The sequence below is a fragment of the Anopheles ziemanni genome, chromosome 2 (genome assembly GCF_943734765.1).
Source record: "Anopheles ziemanni chromosome 2, idAnoZiCoDA_A2_x.2, whole genome shotgun sequence".
Lineage (NCBI taxonomy): Eukaryota > Metazoa > Arthropoda > Insecta > Diptera > Culicidae > Anopheles > Anopheles ziemanni.
Window position 1 is genome coordinate 29,612,542 of NC_080705.1, and position 20,605 is coordinate 29,633,146.

Sequence of the window (20,605 nt, forward strand, 5' to 3'; positions counted from 1 at the left end):
GTTCTAGTTTTTTACCACAAAACGAGTAAAGATTAGAAAATATCAAAACTTATCGCAAAAGGAATCAAAAAATGAAACATTTCCCGAGATGAACGGAAATAACGAAATACAACCACAATGCGAATGTGCGAACAGAACTTTAACAATAGCAGAATTTTCGATCCGTGTTGAGGAAAATGTTTACAAGTAAACACAAGTTTTATTCACATTCAGTAAGTGGAAGAATCAATCATTCACACCGTCAAATTCGACAAGAATTATCCATAATAGAACCAGAACGATCGACAGTGTATACCCTAGATAGAACAACATTTCATAAAAGATACTTCGCTTGATCATCAGTTAAAGAAACCACTTCAAACGTAAGCAGCGTAATGTTTGATTCTAGAATCTTCAAGGTTGGCGAGTTTGAAGCGAATCAAAGTATAATAGATTGCATCTCGCGTATCTCACGGCATCTTGCGAAAAGTCACGTTTGTTTACGGCTTCCAATTAGGCCCGGTCTCGTGGCAGCAATGTGTCGTGGAAGGTTCCATGCAGTCTGCAACGATGCCGAACCCCATCGCCGGGTGTTTTTTCTTAGCTGCGATCCAATTAGACTCAATTTGGAGGAAGACGACGGGACGTCGACGCACACGTTTGGTGACTCAAGACGGGCTTGTCGCGAATCCCATGTTCCAATTCCAATGGTCATCTGTCGGTGGAAATTTCCGTGAAGATGGAAAGATTTTGTTGCTTGCTTGTAAATTTAAATCATACAGCGCCAATATAGATGTTTACACTAAAATATTCCTTGAATATGGGCGCCCAGAAACAGGGTATGTCCAGTGTACTTAAAGTGAATAACTACGTGCACCTAATAATATGTTAATTAAAAACGGTGCAGTAACCGAACAAACAAAGACGAAGTTCATCTTATCAACCGCCATTTTATCATGTTGATGGCATCTCCCATCGGCAGATGTTTGCCGGGGCTATAAACTACGCCGTTGCGTTGTTTACCGTGCACTTGAGGTTGCACTTATTTTGTAGATTGGCCACTTTTATCGCTCCCTTTTGCGGGGCAGGCAATTACGAATGAAGAAATATGGGACCATCTCATCCGAATTAGGATCCCACGCAGCGCATAAGTGCGAGGTCTTATCAGGTCATACGAGCTGCAATCAAGGCACACGCTGTCGATCACTTCTGGATTCCGTGATTGGCGACCATTCGGAGGTCCCGTGAACCATACGAATTGGTAGGTTTTATTGTTGTTGCTTTAATTTAGATTAGGGTTAACTTGGGCCACTTGAACCCAGCTGAAGAATCGAAAGGGAGAGGAATTATGACAGGTGTTGCATCAGACCTCTTGAGTTCTCCTTCGCTTAAAGGATAAAATTAGTTTGGTAATCAATTACTCGAAACTCCCAATGATAGTTTAGTTTCTGATATTACTAAAATAGATGATGAAGCGAAGAAAGCCTCCTATATGACTAATGGAATGTTAACTGCAATAATTCGTTTCTTTATCGTTCTAGACAACTCGAAGCCAGTGGCAAACTGTTTACTAGCTGTCAATATTATAAGTATATCTCCTTCCTACACTTCGTTTGTTTTCCTTTCCGAGTGACACTCTTATCTTACACATGAAGAACGCGGCGCAGTTCAGCAAACCAAACAACAAAATGCTTCTTCTTTCTGTCATGGAAAAAAGGTAATCTTTGTTTCTTTTTCGTTGCGGGGGTTTGTTTTGCCATCGAATGCGACGAAAAACTAGATTTTAAAGTCATCGTCGTCGTCGTAGTCGTCACCGTTGACCTCAAACCGCTCGATAGCCTTGAACGCGGTTTGTCGCTATGAGCTGCTGGTCCAGTGAGGATATATGGAAATAAATGCATGGAAATTCGCTTGAGCTGAGGTTATGGTATGCCTTAATCGTCCCAGTTGCCAGTGAGGAAGTATAAGCGGTTACCGAGAAGCAAAAAGAATTAGGCCTTCCGAGTCAAAAACACACAACAACAAAGATCGGAAAGTCTTCGACTTGGTCAATGTACGATTTATCCCAGTTTTACGCTCTGGCCGTGCTCTGAAGGTATAGGGGTGGTGTGTTGTTTACGAACGAACGAGATGTTGATCGGTAAATGTTTCCGCCGACGTCGCACGGCTCAAGGACTAGAGGGGTTTTGACCCATCTCGGGGTACACCGCTTCAAAGATCGAGAAAACAAACGACCTAGAACTCAACCGATGGATTATAGGAAATCCCCTAGTACCTCATTCCTCCATTCTAAGTTCCCAAAACTCTTATACTAATAAATAACTTCTTCCAAAATGGTGGATGTGGTTTTCCTTCAGACAGAACACAGGCTTCCCACATGTAATACATGTGTTTACTTGCATCATTTCTAACAGTTTCCAGCCGGACACATGAAGGCGTCTGTTCTCCGTCTAACGGTGTCTCTGTCCTGTGAGTAATTGTCGGTCCGTTGCACCGTTGGACCACATGGTTGCTTCAAGCCGCGTAACACATGGCGTAGCGCAGACCATTGCAGTGAGTAAACCTCACCGACAGACCACATGCCCTTTCGTTGCTCGTAATACCTGTGCACCGGCAGAAATGCAATCGGCCGGAAATAGTACCCGATCCACGATGCAACGCGATGACGGCGGTGGAAACCTCTTGGGTCCCCGACCTGAGGTTTCGAAGGTGACGCGTTCGGTACGCGTGATCGATGCGTGATCCGGCCGTCGCCATGCCGTGCATCGTGCCCTGGTGACAACTCACACAGTCGTGAAAGGGGGCTCACATAAAATTGTGATGTCGAGCGTTTTTCGTGCCATCATCGTGTGCGGCGTTGTGGAAGCGTAGGGTTGTTTACGAGATATTAATGAATGTTTTTGCTTTCAGTACCGCATGCTGATAATTTTTGTTTTGCTACTGTACCATGCTTCATATGCTGTAATAGAGCGGAGACCACACAAAAAAGACCATGAAACAAGTTGGACTAGAAAAGGTAAGGCCATTCCTAGCCGGACACATTAGATGTAGGTTTTAACATTTTCAATAAATTCCTAGCAGCTATTTTGGATTCATCAATGCAGTATTTGTTTAAGGAGATGCATGAAAATGTACAATTTAACCATCACGCAGAAGAATGGTGTCATTATTCGTAGATCAACAGCAACGTCGTAGTCGTACGAAAATTTGATGTTACTATTTCAAATTATTCGTAGAAGGTACTGAATCATTCTTATTCTAGATGGTACTATTTTGAAATAAATCAATAAGCTGGCTCTACAATAAAAATAGTACCACAGCATCCACAGATGGCTTAAAACATTAAAAGAAGACAAAGTAAACAGCTAGTAATAGCTTGTGGATGACAAAACAACGTAATCTTGTACTATTTTTAGAACGCTCTACATCCCCGCCACCCCTGCATCCCACTCCCCGACTTTGTCGATTGATTCTTTTAAGTATGTTCCTTCAAAAGTAATAACGTGATGCGACTCACGTCCAACAACTGCGTTCAACGACGTTTTTTCATCGCCTCCGTCGACCCTTCCATTGATTGACGTAACGGCATCTCCTTCCGGATGATAGTGTGTATCACGGGTTGACCTTTCAGGCATCATCTTTTAATCAGCCCTCGTGGTCGGATCGAAATCACGTAGCCATCCGGCATTCACCCATAGCTTGGGGTAACTTCCATGCTACGTCACTAGCATCGAGGGAGTCGTCAGCACCTTATCATCGCCGTGGAACTCCCGGGAGGATTCTCCTTCGGAACCGGATGACGCAATGCACCCATCCTTGTACAACGTTGGCTTGAGGTAGTCCCCAACATGGGGGGGTTCCGATAACGTTTGTTTGGATGGCTGACGACCTTCTGAGTAGTACCGTAAGTAATCCGCCAAGATTATCGCCGTCAGCGGAGGGTGAGGCCGGGGGGCACTTTTATTGGCGAAGGTCATAAAATCATTAAACAGTGCAGTGGCGAGGGCTTAAAGGGTGAGTGCAGTGTGTGTACGATTGTCTTAATGGGTTGAAGCAGACAATAAAGAGATTTACCAGAAGTACGCTACTTTAATATTGGTTTATGATCAACTTCATTCAAAGTGCTTTATTGTAGCTGTAACTGGTGATAACTGGCTATTGCACTCATAGTATTTGAACTTAGTGTGTCAACAAAAAATGTGTAAATGTGAAAACATTGTTCTCAAGTTAGCAAGTTAAGAATACAAGTTAACCTTTTCTAAGCATTTTTGTGATCATCGTGATCAATAATTGCCTTATTTAACAGGGTTTAATCATGTTCAATTCTCATTTGACTGCAACCAAGGCTTCAACTTATATAACGGCAAATTGTTCCGGGTATAACCCTCTCATTCATTTTCCAGCACTTTCTGGAACAAGGCAACATTCTTTTAAGAAGCTGATTTCCATCCGAAGCAATTTGTTTCACATTTATCCTTAGGTACACATCGTTCACACTTTGTTAGAAACCATAAAGTTGCTATTGATATTGGGACAGTATATATTTATTGTAGCCCCTTGATCGCTTTTTCATCATTCTCTTCATCTTTTTATTACTTAAAAAACATGTAAATAAAAAATATATATATCACGATCTAGAAAGGTCCAATCACGCGCTTTGTGGATTTGTTTCTAGATTTTGGATAAACCAATCGTCATTCGAAAAAAAAATTGTAAGTCTTTTACAATTAATAATAAGTAGCTGAATTTCCTTTTGAAAAATAATGAAAACGTGTTTCAAACGTTGGAGCAACTGTTTGTGAAAACTTAATAAATTCAAAAAAATATTATTGAAACCCCCGCTACCCATTGCGACATTGCCTGAGGGCAGCATGTTCCCGATGGAACCAGATCTAGACAGGATGTCTGCGGCAAGGCCACCACCGGGTAACCCAAGACTTGCCGGGCGGGCGGAACAAATAACACGTTCTCTATCGAACGGCCCCGAACCGACCGGGGAAAACCTCGAGCTGATCACTCCCGGACCGCATGATCCGGCGCGGCTATCGTAACCTACGATATCTCGACACCCCGGACGTGGCGGACGGCGCTCGCACAACTACACCGAAAAGCGATGCATCATGCTTCGTTGGTGCAACGGTAGTGTCACGCGGAAAGTCGCGATGGTGAAAGGGCTCCACGTTGGGGTTTTGCACGCCTTTTTCCTTTTTCCTGCGCTGCCTTCCCACACACACACACACACACACACATCGCACAGTTGAGCACGCGATGGCGTCCGCAAAACCGTAAAACAGCTGATCGGACCGTGATCAGACGGCGCGTCGGAGTGACCGTTGTGTGTGTTGTGGAGATCCGTAAATAGCCCGGATCGCGCTTTCGACCAGCATCCGAAGAGCTAAAACATGAAACTATAGGCGTTTATGAGAGATTTTGAAATCTTTGATCCTACTGATTGTCTTCAAATAGCAAAAGTTCATGAGTGCAAACGGCGATATAACGAATGCAGCATAAGCATCCAGCAAAGAAATTCCGGGGAAAATTTCTAATCGCAATTTCCCGCGGATTCGTTTCGCTAACAACGAGCAAATGCAATGTCTCAAAGTTTTTCTCCATAGCCAATGCCAAAACTAAAACCCGATAAAGAAAACTTTGCCATGGGAAAAGAAACACGTGCTAGTATTGGAAAGAAACAGTATGAGTGTGTGTTTGTAGATGTATGAATACAGCATTCCGTTTCCGTTTTCCATTCACCTCCTCCTCAGCCACAAAAACATTAACCGAAGCCGCGTGGAAAAAACTTTGCCCGTCCGGATTATATTGCCACAGTTCACTTCTATTTCACCTTCACGCAGCTCGGTTCTCAAACCGTTCCCCGATGATGATGTTGATGGTGCTTGGTAGAGAAAAATGGCATCATTAGCCCCCGAAGTATACAAGAACAGGCTTACCTTTACCGTTGTGCCTTCGAGCGAATCGATAACTGACTGGTTTTCCCCGGGATCCACACTCCACTATACAATAGCTTCCAGCAGGAGAAGGTCACTACTATAAGACGTTCTGGGTTCCAACAGAAATGCACTGATCTGATTTGCGGACTCTTGTGGAAAGCCACAGCACAAAGGGAACCGACCGACGGTGCTTGGACAAAACCCAGGCTGGGAATTCACCAGGAGAAAAGATCCATACACACACACACACACCAAATGAGCGCGACTCTGCTGTTCAGGTCTGGCGGCGGAAAACCAAAACTACGGAACACCGTTTACTTTGCCGAACGGAGCGACACTTCACTCAAGATCCGAGAATAGACTGACTTGGCAGCAGCGCGGGAATCGTGGCTTCACCACACAAAACCCAAAAGTGCATCCGTTTGTGGTGTCGCTGCTCCCGTGTGATCGTGCAATCGTGCTAGCGATCGGAATCGATCGAGGTTCTAGGTACCGCGAAGATCGGCACTACTCGTGAAGAAGACTTGACTTGCGGCGTGACGTGGTAATCCCGGAAATCTCACCAAAGGATGACGAATTTTGTAACTAAACCGTCTTACAACGTTTCCCCGATCGTTTACGATCGTTCGATGGTACGAACATTAGCTTTACCAAAACAATTGTCTACAGCAAGTGGATACGCGGCTGCGGTCACGCTAGTTCCGGTGTTGGCTTTGACAGTTAGCCTTCGACTGACGCACACGATCACTGCGACGCGTGAAAAAAAGGCTGGCCGCGTGGAGCTGAATTGTTTTCTTCTGCCGTGACTGTTGTTTTTCGTTTCGTGGTGTTTTTTTATTATCATCTGAGGCGACGTCTCGAGAAACAACGCGAATTCGCCACGCACCGTTCCAGGCGCCGCCTAGTGCAAGTGTGTGATCGTACGCGATTGTGTACGTGTTGAATGTGGCATGTGGTGGTGGTTCGGTGGCAATTGGTCCAGAAACGGCTGCCCTCCTCGAAGCTCCCCACTTTTGGGGGCTTCAGCGTGGCTTGCACTTCACCGAAATGTAAATAATGCCCTTATGCCCAACGAGAAGGGAGTTCCATCAATACCGGTTAAGGTTAACACATGGAGCAATACGACCGCAAAGCATGGGTTAGAGAAGGGAGGAAAATCAATGGCAATAAAAAGCATACTTCAGTTGTTGTCATGGGCGTTAGTCGATTATTTTTATCACATATGTTTTTTTTCTTAATTTTAACCATATCGACAAACATGAACTTCTTATTGCATCAAAACAGCTCTGGTAGCATTCTCATCACCATAACCTTCTCGTTACCCATATCAGACGATAATTTCAATTTAAAAAAAAATCAACTGCGTGAAGAAATTAGGCAAGATGTTTCTAAACTGTTTCAAAAGTAGGAGAAACTTCCAAAAATAAATAAACTAAACACAACAACACCATTATTGATTGACAAGACAAACTTGCGCTCACAACAGGAATGGCGCTCGAGAAGGTTACAAATTGCATCATTTTCCAGTTGCGTAATAGACTGTTGGAGTTGAACGGCTGGAAGGTCCCGAAAATTCTAATGTTTGTTCCCAGCTGCACCTGCATTACTTCCGCAAGGGATCAAATCCGGTCCTTTTTAGAGTCCCTTCCCGCTCCAGCCGTTTCTATATGGCGAACGTTGTTCAGCGTATCTAAAGTGGGTTTATCCACTGCCGATGCGTAAGAGTGGTCTACCCGTGTGGCCATATTGGGCGTGCCAACTCCCCGACCTTCCCTTCACGGAGTAGCAAGGTCAACGGGAAAGTCAAATGGAAAAGCGCTACTTACGGTGTGCTGCCGTCGAGTTTTCCGGCTATTTTGGCTGCGGATGATGGTGGTGCCTGCGACGGGAAACGGGTGCGAAAGGAACAAGTATCCGATGCGGGAAAACTGCTGCCACCCGGAGCGTTTGAAGGTCACGAGGATGCTGTCGATGCGACTTTGTACCCGGTACGATAGAGAGAAAGAAAACACGGTTCTAAGCTGGAGATCCTGCTGGAACACACTTTTCACCAAACAAGCGGTCACAATTGAGTGAATTTTTCACAATACAAAACGCACGCAAAGTAGCTGAAATTGACACTCCGATAGGGCTCCCACCTTTGCCGAACAAAACTGGAGCCTACGCCGGAAAAGGGCAACACCACAACCACGCACGTCTCGTTCTTCACTTCGGTTTCGGAAGAAAGTGCACTGCCTAATCAAAACCCGTGTTGGAACCACCCGCGGAACCGTTCGGACGTGAATGCGGACACGACGAGGTCACCCGTTGCTCTAACCGGACGGTGAAAAGTTTTCCCCCCCTTGGTGGGTCTTTCGCCTTCGCTCTGTGTGTGGGTGATGCCGCTAGTGGTTCGAAAATGCCTATTGCCTAACACCACAGCTGCTCACCAGCGGAGGCTCCCTATGCTATCTAGTACCAAATGGGCCCCGAAAGGGAGACATTTCGACACACCCTCAGCGGGAGAATGTTGGTTGCATGGTCGCGTTGCCAGTGAACAAATTAGAGCCGATCGGTGTATTGGTGCTGGCGGATCCGGTGCGTTTGCGCCGAACGTGCAGCCGTATCCTTACAAAGTCCTTAGCGTGAGCACGCGGTCGGCTCGTGATTGTTTGCCTTTTTTTCTGTTCCCTGCCCGCCTCCAATGCTTGCACCCTTCAGGTACTCGCGTTTGAGGGTATGCTCGATCGGACGTGACTCTTACATTTGTTTATTTTTTTAAGCAACACATGATACCGGCATTTTGCAATAGTATCGACAGTTTAGCTTTTTGTTGCAATAGCATCGATAGTTTAGCTGTACGTGATTGGGTTTTTAAGGTTTTGATGTGAAAGACAATCGAAAACTTGGAGTTAAAATTATGAGCATTTTCCTTAAAGTTGTGATATGAGTAAAACATTTGAGGAACAAAGTTGTATTTTTTTATACTTGTAGTACAAGTTTTATTCACAGAAACAATATTTAACTCTATAGGTAATAAACATTTTAAACATGTTTTGTCGCCAAAAGATAATAAAGAAATGCTCTTAACAGCAGCTGTTTAAAATGGGATAGTTGTAGCGCTTCAATAAATTCGAGTATTGTTTCAAAGCAAAGTATAGTAATGTTAAATTTATCCAAATAATAAAACGTTGACTGATAAATTATTAATCCAAATTGACTGTTTAAAAAGAAATCGATTATTGTTGGCCTAAGAATCTACGCTTCGTCTACGCCATCCTTTCACCTCAGTTTAGGCCTACCACCCCCGCGTAGGCTTTAGGAAATTGTTAAGATTGGTCCAGTTAAAAAATAAACTAGATTGCATTGACTCTAATTCTCTCAGGCTAAAGTATCGAATCGAATGCTCGAATACTCTCATAACATGTCTCCATACTGTTAACATAACAGCGATCTACTTAACTATGAATCGCAACATTTTTCTTAACTTTATGAACGTCCACCATGTGTGTGTCGAGCAAGGATTCCGCACGGAACGACAAACTGCACCTCGTGCAAACGCAGGGCCGATCGGTGTGCACGATCCAATGCGCCACCGTAGCTCGCTTCGTGGTGAAAACACGCCGGCAAAGGGTACACTCAAAGACGCGCGCATTACCGACATGATACGAATGCACCGGACACTTGATCGACGCCGTTCGCCGTTCGTCGTCCGAGTGCGTGTGGGAGTGATCCTCCAGTTTTGCTTTCTGGTTGAATCCGGTGGAACAGATTGGACATCGGTACGGTTCGAGCGACGGATGCACCTGCCGATAGTGCTCTGGAATCTCTGTTTCGTCCTCCAAGACGGTCGGACAGTCATAGCACTTCCGCTTGCGGTTGCTCGCGTTGACGTGACTCTGAATGTGGCGCGTTGCGGTACGCCTTACCTTAAAGACCTTCTTGCACATCGTGCATGGGAAGCTACGTTCCTTGGTGTGCGTCACCAGGTGCTCTTTGAAATTCTTTTTCGATATCCATCGGTCACAGTGGGCACAGTGTCGCCTTTGATACTTCGCCTCGAACGTCTCCTTAGGATGACTACAAAAAACTTCAAAATGTTTCCCCCCGCATCGTGCACAGGATCTCCGAACTTCTAATCGGTGCCGTTCCGCATGACTGGCACGTGATGCAACACGTGAGTAGATGATAAGGTAGCAAAATCGGCACTCAGCCATCTGCTCCCCATCGTGTACCGCGAACTCACGCCAGAGGTTTTGTTTGATGAAAAGGTCCACTTCTTCCTGCGAGTGTTCCGTTTTCAGGTGTTCTCGCATATGCGATTGTAGATGAAAAGGTGTGTTGCATAAAGGGCAGGCGTACGGAGAGCGATTGTGTACTTCCAGGCAGTGCCGGCTGTACACGTTCACCTTGCAGTCCATAACAATGTCACAGAATTCACACTTTCGTGCGCGAATCCCAGCTGGGCTGAATTTTCCTTGTAGCAAACTGTCGAATTCGGCGGGCTTTGCCGTCCTTTTCATCCGATGCGTAACGTGATGGGAATTAAGTGATTCAATGTCGTTAAAAAGAGCCTGACACTGAATATATTTACATCGTACAGCGATCGCAGTTTCCACCAACCATGGATGTGTTTTTCCTTGATGCAAGGAATATTCTTTGGCTGTAACAAACTCCTTTGGGCAGCCCACGTATTGGCATATGTATTTAGGATTCGGGATTTCTGATTCTTCCGTTAGCCCTACAGGTACTGTTTGTATATCGTTCATAACTACTTCCTCGTCATTTTCGATGTATGCTTGGTAATTCGAAAGGAAAGTTTCGTCGTTTTTTTGCAAATCATTTTCCTCTGTTGATACAAATATCTCATCGCAGGGGAGGTCAACCAATTGGGAATCAAATATTTCCTCAATAACCTCATCAGCAACATCCAAACTTACTTCTTCGCACTCTTCATCATCGAACGCGTCGCCTTTGGAAGCATATTCCGAATCTAACGGCTCCTCTACATTCTCCAGATCTTCTTCTGTGATGTCTCCGTACTGTATGGCAATGGTGCGACTTTCTTCGTCGTGCGAAACGCTCAGATGACATCCTCCATCTCCTGCAATCTCTTTCGGAACAAATGCATCCAGAATAGATACGATTTTTAAAATCAATTCATGGTAGCTGTTGCAATAGTGTAGGATATTGCTGAGCACTAGCGGGTCGCATCGAACCAGCTGGGAATGCGCTGGGTCGAGAAGGTTTGCCTACAAATACGATAGACTGCATATTAGGTACAGTTTGCAAGTATGTATTTATAACAAGATCTTATACCATCATCAACTTTTGTTTTGAAATGCAGCAGCTTCGTTCAACATTCAACGTGCGATTGTGTCCGATATCCTTTCAAGCAAGCAGCAGGTTTAGCCGGCCTTGTTATGCGCTCGATACACCCAATTTTAAGTAAACACTTCCCATTTTCTTGGCGGGCACAATTTTTCCCCTCGTATTTATGATACACTAGGGGCATATTCCACAAGCAACATAGAGGACAGCGAGACACTGTGGCACAACGAAAATAGCGTTCTTTTACAGCACACAACGGAGTACCAACTAGATTTACAAAATTGTATTTCCTATCGCTCATGTAGCCATTGTTTACAAACATTTCATGTTGACATTCGCAAATGTCAGAGGGAGGGAAGAATTTCAAACTGTTGTGAAATATTTCACCACCAATGAAATAGTTCATTAACGATTTATTTGAAATTATTAAATGCAAAATAAATTATTCAAACATTAAATATTAATTTATAATGAATTAGGAATACAAAATTCTAAAATTATTCCCAAAAACAGTTGTTGTTTTGTTTTTTTAGTTGATAATAGATGTTATGAATAACATTAACCCAAATAAATTTTACTAAACCTTTTCAAGCAACCCCAACCGTTAACTCAGTTATAACTATGTTGCCTATGTATTTTATGAAAATGGCTCTACAGTATTCAAAAAGATAGTATTATGAATAAATTAATCGGTATTTTGTTCAATAGCGATCTCGAAGAAAGAATTCAACTGTAACATGTTGAACAACCGGGCGACTCCATCAACCTAAAACACTTACATCAACAATCTTTACTTTGTACCTCTACAACGCGAAATAGTAAGTCATCACAAAATACCGTGTGCGCGCTGAGTTCGCAGCAGAACTGCAAGGAGTGGTTTCACGGTTTTTTTGTAAAATAGCCGCACCTTCTTCCATCGATCCAAAAGTTTGCTTTTTAGCAAGAGGCGCAGGCTGAAGTTCAGGCCGTTTGGTTTTGTTTAGTGCCTTCTGTTGATACTATCTGGCTAAATGTCTACGTGTATATTAAACATTGAGTAGAGTATGACGAAATGTTTTATATAAAAAAGAGCTTGTTAACGTTGAATATTTAGACCCTCAAGGTAGTAACGTTCAGGAGGTTTTGAGCTTACAATGATTAGCAGATTTGTTTTATGTACTTTTCGCGATTGCTACTACTTTCGAACAGTAGTTCGACACTTGTGAAGACATTTTTTTATGCTTGCCGTTCTATTTCCTGTTACAAAGTACTTGATAGTAATAGAATTATGAGTGTACGCTAAACAAAGACTGTAAAAACATAAAATATAATATAAGCAGAAGGTCCTTCCAGACACGTTTTGCCTTTGGTATTTAACATACGCACAAGGAGTTGTTCGAGCTTTTATTTTCTTACTTTTTCCCCCGCGGGACGGTGGCATTTTCTCATCTCCTGTCAGGTAAAGGAAAACCGAACCGAAGGCAAAACGAAGCCTGCTCCACCGAAGGGATGGCACACGTACAGCAACCGTGCTGCGTAGGCTCTGCGTTGCCGTGGCAACTTCAACCTTCCACTTTACTAACTGGGCCCCGAGGCGGCCTATTTTTGGATGGGTTTATCGATTTTTACTGCCTCCCAACCACCACTGCCGGGGCCGTCTTCCACACGGTTCTGCCGCAACGGCGCATTACAACGGTATGTACAGGGTGTGTGCGCTGCTGTACTGTGTGTGATGGAGCTGCGACGATCGAGAACGCAGGCAGGACACACTGTACCAATGGGTCCTGTGCACGAATGCTTCGGGGCCAACCACCACTACGACGACAATGAGGACGGCAAACAGCAGCAATACGGTCGGTTGCTACGCGAAGGAGCCTTTGCGCAAGCAAGCTGTACATTATTGACACTTTACCGCAATGGAGAAGTAATGTTATCGTGCTCTTCCTGTGGGATTGTTTGAATTTCCGTTAGCTCCTTTTTTAGAGCGCCGACGTTTTGTTCAGAATTCACTTCGATACCAAATATCTTTGATGCTTGGAGTATTGCTAAATAAGACATCCTCCCTATTTTAATAACAATAATTCGTACAAATATTACGGTTAAGTATGATATTTATTCACATTTTGCGTTGCTCCCTTGCCGCAAAAACGCCACGCACTGAACAGGCGAAGGCCCACCATTTGCCTCCGATTAGTGAAATGAAAATTTATTAGCCCCGTTTTACACGGGACTGAGGCTTAAAAAAAGGGTCACACAATGGGGCTCCTTTCAAGAAAGCGGTCTGTAAAATGCGAGAAAACAAACTGCCAGTAAAATGTGAACCTTAATACCATCACGTTCATGCCTTCCTTTCCCTAACCGAGCTGCGTTATTTGCCTGTCTCGTAAACTTAAAACCAAAAACAAGATAGAAATACACCGCAAATCCATGGCTCATGGAAACGAATTTTACCACTGCGTATGTTCGCTAGAACTTTGCGTCTACAGGGTTGATTCGGTTCTTATTCGAAGTCGGCCCAAGGACATCCAATCGAAAGTATTTTTCCGTTTGCTGTTTTTCTGTGTGCTCTGATTCAAATATATTTACCTGCCATCGTTTGGATGGCATTTGTTCAACATAATTGAATGCCTCGAAGCGCTGTGAAGTACGCTTTGACTCAACGTGTGTTGACGGGGTGCGGGAACATTCAACAGCGGGTGAAGTTTCAATTTCATCTAAAACGACCATGCTCCCGTTGCGAACCGTTGCATCATTTCTATGCTGCGGCCCCACCGCGCCCGTGCGTTCTCGTTGCAAAACCACTTGGGACAAACAATGGTGCAATGCGAAGTGAGGTCATTGCTGGCAGAACCTACACATGAACCAAAAGTTCAGTACACACTAGAAGGAAAAAACCAAAGCAGAACAAAACTATTTTTCAATTAACTAAACCCCTAAGTGATCATAGGTTGCTTTTGAATAATTGAAGTAAAAGTCAAGTAAAATGAATTTGCTTCATAAACCAACGAAGCTGGTGAAATTGTTGTATAACTCTCAGAAAAAAAACGAGAACAATTAACAAATAAATGAAGTAAGAAAAATCACAATTGAAATGTTGACATCAACAAAAGGTGAAAATTTGAAAACTCGTCAGATGTAAAGCTTGCCCGTAAAGAACAGAGGGACTGTGTTGAACAAACAACAACTACCGTTCCCTAAATAAACACTACTTTTACGGTACCTACTGTACATGAACTACATTCATCACAGCGCCACACACAAGCCCACATCTACCCGAGCGATGATTTCTATCAGCCCCCAGTGGAAGCATAAAACATCGGCACTGTAAGGGAAACTAGGTCACCTGGCACATTCATGTGTTATTCACACTGACAATTGAGATTTAACACCAGGCCGCTTCAACTAGCACCCCACTCCCCCAGCGGCGCACACCGCAGCTTAATTTATTTTTTATCGTACACATGTGCCGTTTCCACTACGTTTTTCCGCTCAAAAACTTACCGAATGAAACGTTTTGTTTCACCGGAACATAATTGACTCGCCTCAGCAAGGAGGGGTAACACGTTGCATGTTTGATTGTTCATCCTTGCTCGTTCTGCACACTCGCTTACACCGATCCGAAAGCACATCTTCTTACATTGTTCTTCGGTGACCATTATGTCAAAGCAAACATCCTGCTTGCGTGAGGAAGATTTATCTTTTCACTTACAATGCTCGAACTCATCGCAATGGGGTAGCCCCCTTCCCTGTGGACCACTTGCATCTCGCCTTCGTTTACGTCGGTTGGTCCAATTAAGTTTTTTTCAATCTATTACAATGCACCCTCCACACCGTACGATGCACAGAGAACATTCTACCGAAACGGGGTCATAGGAGTTTTTCTCCATTAGCTGCGGGGTAGACTCGAGAACGGAGTGCTTGCATTTCAGACTGAAATTAGAACGACACATGCGGTTTAGAATTTGTGCGTACACTAAGACACACTGCAAGTCATATAAATAGGTGTAGCTTTCGAGTGGTTTCCGTTTGTAAAACATGGAAATTATATTTTTTATTTATTCAGAAATATTTCTTTCATTGTTGGATTATATAATGAAATTCTTGCATCAACAAGGGACATGAGCACTCAAAAGAAAATATCAATCGAGATATGGAAGTCCCTAATATAAAACACCATTTCCAATCCTGTGCACTTGTCTCGGCATGTATTTAACAGGACGTTCATGTTCCCCCAACTAGGACCAGGACCGGAATGGAATATAGTTCAGTAGGTCACACACAATTGAAACCAATAGAAGCCATCCCTAATCTTACGCGACAGCACGCGCAACCGATTCTAGTCTCACAAACGAGGGGGAAAACCTTATTGATGGGATTCCTACAGTGCAGTTGTTCCACCCTTCAACACAAAGGAATCTCTGGGAGAGCGCAGTTCTTCGAGTCCTTCTACCAGGGGGAGGATGACCCGACGCGTGTGTCGGTCCTTTCAAATTTCCCTCCAGTCTTTTAGGCGACTATCCGGCAACCAAGGGGGGAAAAATATAATACGCAATCATAGCCTAGCCCAGCAATTGACTCGAATCGTCGAACGATATAAATCCCACGGCGAACAAAGGCTCGTAAAGAACAGAAGAATTGCGTCTTACTTGGTCTGCACCCTGGACCACGTGGTCACGATGGTGCAGAGCGATGGAGATAGTGGCGTGCATAGAATGCGCGTTCGTTTTGGCATGTTGTGACGCATCGCAACCCAAACTAAAAACCGACGCCATCGATGATCGCCGCAGAATTGCGCCGCAACTAAGTCACGGCCGCACTTTAATGCCAAGGGCATTCCCAACGTCTTGACGGATGAGTCATGCGAAGAGAAACGGATAATAATTGCAATCTGAGGACTTTCCCAGGAAGGAGCCTTTGTATGAGTGTGTGAACTCTGACGTTCGATCAAACCTAACAAAAGTTTGGCAAACTTTTGCTCTGACTCATCTTGACATGCAGTTCAAAGAATGCAATTATTTCTCAACCTGATTCATCAATGCAGTCCTCTGGATTCAAATTTTCCGCTTCTAAAATTGCTTTAATATTTCTATCGATATTATCAATCCTGTTTTCCTACTAGGCGTACAATGATATCATAAAATATTACATTGCTATCGACCATCCCATCATGTATCACCGGTAATGATCCTATATCCTATTCTCATCTACAATCATCGCCCACGGGTGTATTCGATGCACGCGAGTCCAACCGCGCTTTCCATGAGGTGCAAATGCAGCCCGCCTTGCTTATCAACTGCAGGATACCGCAACAACCCGCATTCGAAGCTCCTTTTTCCACAAGAATAAATTGAATATGGATTACCGGGACGATCGATAGCTCAAATTACTCTCTCGTGGATTTTTCGTTCCCATTTTTTTAATCATGTGCGGCAGGGAAAAGTATTGAATTCAAAAGTGTAATAAAAATAATAAATAATTCTTCAGCTAAGAAAATTATGACAACCACCAGAACATAACCGGTAGGTGTCTTTCGTAACAGTTTATCTATCGTTTAAAGCATCGTCCATTTTAGGAGGTCATTGTCCTTTGGACATATTTTAGATTCAATCTGCTCTCTAGAAAACAGTCAGCGCTCCCCAGCGGTCGGCAACTTGCGGGTTCTCGAGGATAAAATCAACTATACTCATTAAAGGGCATTATTCATAGCAAATGGAAATGAAAATATCTAACCCTGAAAAGACATTCACTCGATTTTTATGGGTTCAAAAAATGTATTTAACAGATAAAGGTTGACAATCACTGGAACTAGACGATAAATCTATTCCAACCGTGTCGGTGCGACACAACTGGCTGCTGCATTTTAGCTGGACAAGTAATTCAGATGCATTATTCAACTCTCACGATTTCGGTACATTCCAGCACGATGGATGTATGCAGCTTGCGCCATAACCATTCACAAAACCAGGCCCGGCCGAATGTCGTCGAGTTTGACAAGCAACATCATTAACGCCACGACCATGCCACACAGCCAAGCGGCTATGCGGGAGTTATGCTGGAACGACGCTTCCAGAGCAACACAAGTTGCAGTTTCCACCGTTGGCCACCAGCTGCCTGTTCCCTGCCGCTCCGATGGCTTCGAGGGCAAATTGGAACGCAAACAAACGTGTAATTATTACTAATTAGAAGCAGCTCGCAATGTGTGTCCTTGCCCCCACAGTGGTACACTCACGCAAACGGCGTCGATGTCGTGTAATGGCTTGACATTTAAATTTAAAATGACTAGCGCAGGCAATCGATCGAAACTCCCCGGAATGGGTACGATACTATCGCGATGTAGCATTACGATGGTGTTTATTGTCATCTATTCTGACATCAAATGAACGAGCTATTTCCCAGCTACTGATGTCAGGTTTATCTTCGGTTTCAATAGGCATCGGTTAAAATTGTTAGACATAAAACTTGAAACGGATTCATGAAACAACAATAATCTAAAACGATTCTACCGAGAGATGCGGATATTATTCAAGCTAAGGCATAACATAACAGTTCCCCGTAAAGCTCTATCCGGCTTTCGACGGGGCAAGGCAATCTTCAGACGGAGATAAACAACTTACTGCCGACCGAAGTGGAATGAAAAATAAATTATTCACTCGCAATCGTACAGTGGGGGAACCGAAAGAAACCTCCCAGTCTAAACTGAAGCCCTTCCTGTGTGCCGTTGTTTTCATGTTTCATAAACGTTTTGACCCAGTAAACCGTGCAACCGTTCGCCTACACTGTTTGCAACGTGTTGTCTGTTAGATTTGCTAGAATTTTGTGTCAATTTTGTTAGAGAACTGTTTATTGTTTTAATGAAAACGAAACCCCAGGCATCCTGGGGATGCTGCTTCGGGTAGCGTTTAAATTCCGGATTTTATTTTTTCAGGAAGCTGTATCTCATCTCCGGCGAATTGTTTGGCTTTCGTTTGGTCTGAAAAACAACGGAGAGTTGTCGGTAATTTAAATATCATTACTTAAGTAAACCTTCCCGTCTTCTACTTACAGTCTTGAAATCACTATATAAGGACAAGTTCTTGTACTGAAGCTGATGAGTTTCCAATAATGGTTGAGATATAGCACTCATTCACGGTCAGTGAATCACAATCACGGTACATTTCCATCTAACGCCAACACAGCAAAAATGATGTCACGTGCAATTCTTGGAAGCAAATGAAACTGGACCCACGTGGTAGTTAATGAATGCGTTTCTTACAGTCTCTATTTAAATTTCGATATGCATCGCAGATCGACAGAAAGAAAACAAAGTGATCGTTTTCTTACGTGACTGAGAATTAGATCGCATTTGAGATAAGAATTTGATGCAATGAAAACGAGTCATCGGATTTGGTTTGAAATACTAATACTACTTACATTAAAATCACAAAAGGAAATCTTTAATTAGATTATAAAATCCCTTGAGTGAAAACATGAGTGAAATGTTCTAATAACTTATGTGGCGCTACAACCGCTGAGCGGTCTTGGCCTGACGAAGCTCCATCCGAAACCGCTCACGGTCGCTCGCCACGCTGGTCCAATTCCGTATCCCGGCTTTATTGGCGGCTTCGTCTACGCCATCCTTCCATCTCAATTTAGGCCTACCACGCCTCCTCTGTCCTTGGGGACAGCCTAAAAGGACTTTACGGGCTGGGTCGTCCGGTGCCATTCTCATGACATGACCAGCCCACCGGAGCCTGGCGAGTCTAATTCGCTGTACGACAGAAAGGTCACCGTACAGCTCGTAGAGCTCGTCGTTATAGCGGCTCCTCCATTGTCCCTCCTCACATACGGGGCCAAAAATCCTCCTGAGCATCTTCCTCTCGAACACGGCTAAGAGGGTTTCGTCAGATTTGGACAGAGTCCATGTCTCGGAGGCGTATGTGAGCACTGGTACTATGAATGTTCGGTATAGTCCCAGCTTCGACTGTCTTGACAGGTATCGTGAGTGGAAGAGATTTCTCAGACTGTAATATGACCGGTTGGCTGCCAGCACCCTAGCGCGGATTTCATCTTCAATGTTGTTGTCGGTGCTGACCTTTGACCCAAGATAGGTGAAATTTTGGACGACTTCGAAAGTGCGTTCACCTACTTGTACGTCACCCCCACGTAGGCTTTCGGCAATTGTTGGCAGGGCCGCTGATGGTGCCACCATCATCTTGGTTTTCCCCTCGTTTATCTGCAGCCCGAGGTTATTCGCCGCTTGCTCGATCCTTTGGTATGCTTCTGCTACATAGGAGAGCCTTCTACCAATAATATCAATATCATCAGCGTATGCCAGGATCTGGATTGACTTATAGAAGATGGTCCCCGAAGTTTCCACCTCCGAGTCTCGGATGGCCCTCTCTAGCGCTAGGTTGAAGAGTATGCAGGCAAGCCCATCCCCTTGGCGCAGTCCCTTGGTGGTAGCAAAGGGACTTGAGAGTTTTCCATCCACCTTCACCTGACAAGTGACGTTGGTCATGGTCATTCTTACAAGTCTGATTAATTTAGCCGGGATTCCAAATGAGCTCATGGCTTGATACAGTTTTACCCTGGCTATGCTATCATATGCGGCTTTAAAGTCAATGAAGAGATGGAAAGTGTTTTGTTGGTACTCTGCCATCTTCTCCAAGACTTGCCGCATGGTGAAGATCTGATCAGTGGTTGATCTCCCTCTTCGGAATCCCCTCTGATAGTTTCCTACTATCTCTTCAGCGTATGGGTCAAGTCGTTCTTGAAGAACGAGGGAGAATATTTTGTAGGCGGTATTCAACACCGTAATACCCCTGTAGTTACTGCAGTCTAACTTATCTCCCTTTTTGTATATGGGGTAGATGATACCAAGATTCCAATCACAAGGCATCGATTCGCTATCCCATATCTCAGATATCAGTCGATGAATTTCGTTCTCTAGATTTGCGCCTCCGTTTTTGATCAGTTCGGCTGTTATTCCGTCCGTGCCAGGCGACTTGTTGTTCTTGAGGCGACGGATAGCCTTTCGTGTTTCTTCAATGCTAGGTGGCTGAAGCATGATTTCATCTGCTGGTGGAGCCTCCAGCTGCTCGTTAAACTGATCATTTAGTAATTCATCGAAGTACTGAGCCCACCGCGAGAGGACCTCTGGCTGGTTGCTGACCAGATCTCCATCCTTGCTGCGACAGCAGGTCACCTTCGGAGTAAAGGTGCTTCGGTGGCCTGCTATCGCTTGGTAAAACTGTCTTGTGGGTCCGTAACGCACTCTGGTTTCCTCGAGTTTTCGCATTTTGGCGTCCTCCCACAATTGCTTCTTTCGCTTGAAAACTCGCTTCTCTTCTCGTCTGAACCGGTGATATTCTTCTGCGCATGCCCGTGTTCTTTGTTTCTGCTGCATTGCT

General features: G+C 44.2%; 1 protein-coding gene across 1 annotated transcript; it reads right to left on the minus strand.

Annotated features, from left to right (window-relative positions):
* Positions 1-9,364: 9,364 nt before the first annotated feature.
* LOC131293344 (zinc finger protein 84-like) lies at positions 9,365-20,493 on the minus strand. Its single transcript, XM_058321424.1, has 3 exons — positions 19,936-20,493; positions 10,847-11,158; positions 9,365-10,486 (listed from the first exon to the last, which is right to left on the minus strand). The coding sequence occupies exons 1-3, from the start codon at positions 20,491-20,493 to the stop codon at positions 9,365-9,367; spliced, it is 1,992 nt and encodes a 663-aa protein (XP_058177407.1).
* Between the last annotated feature and the right edge of the window lie 112 nt (positions 20,494-20,605).

Coding starts and splice junctions, on each gene's coding strand:
- LOC131293344 (XM_058321424.1), bottom strand. CDS start 20,493: ATGCGAAAACTCGAGGAAACCAGAGTGCGTTACGGACCCACAAGACAG. Junction 11,159..19,935: donor ACCCATACGCTGAAGAGATA/GTAGGAAACTAT, acceptor TCGTATTTGTAG/GCAAACCTTCTCGACCCAGC. Junction 10,487..10,846: donor ATGATGAAGAGTGCGAAGAA/GTAAGTTTGGAT, acceptor AAATATATTCAG/TGTCAGGCTCTTTTTAACGA.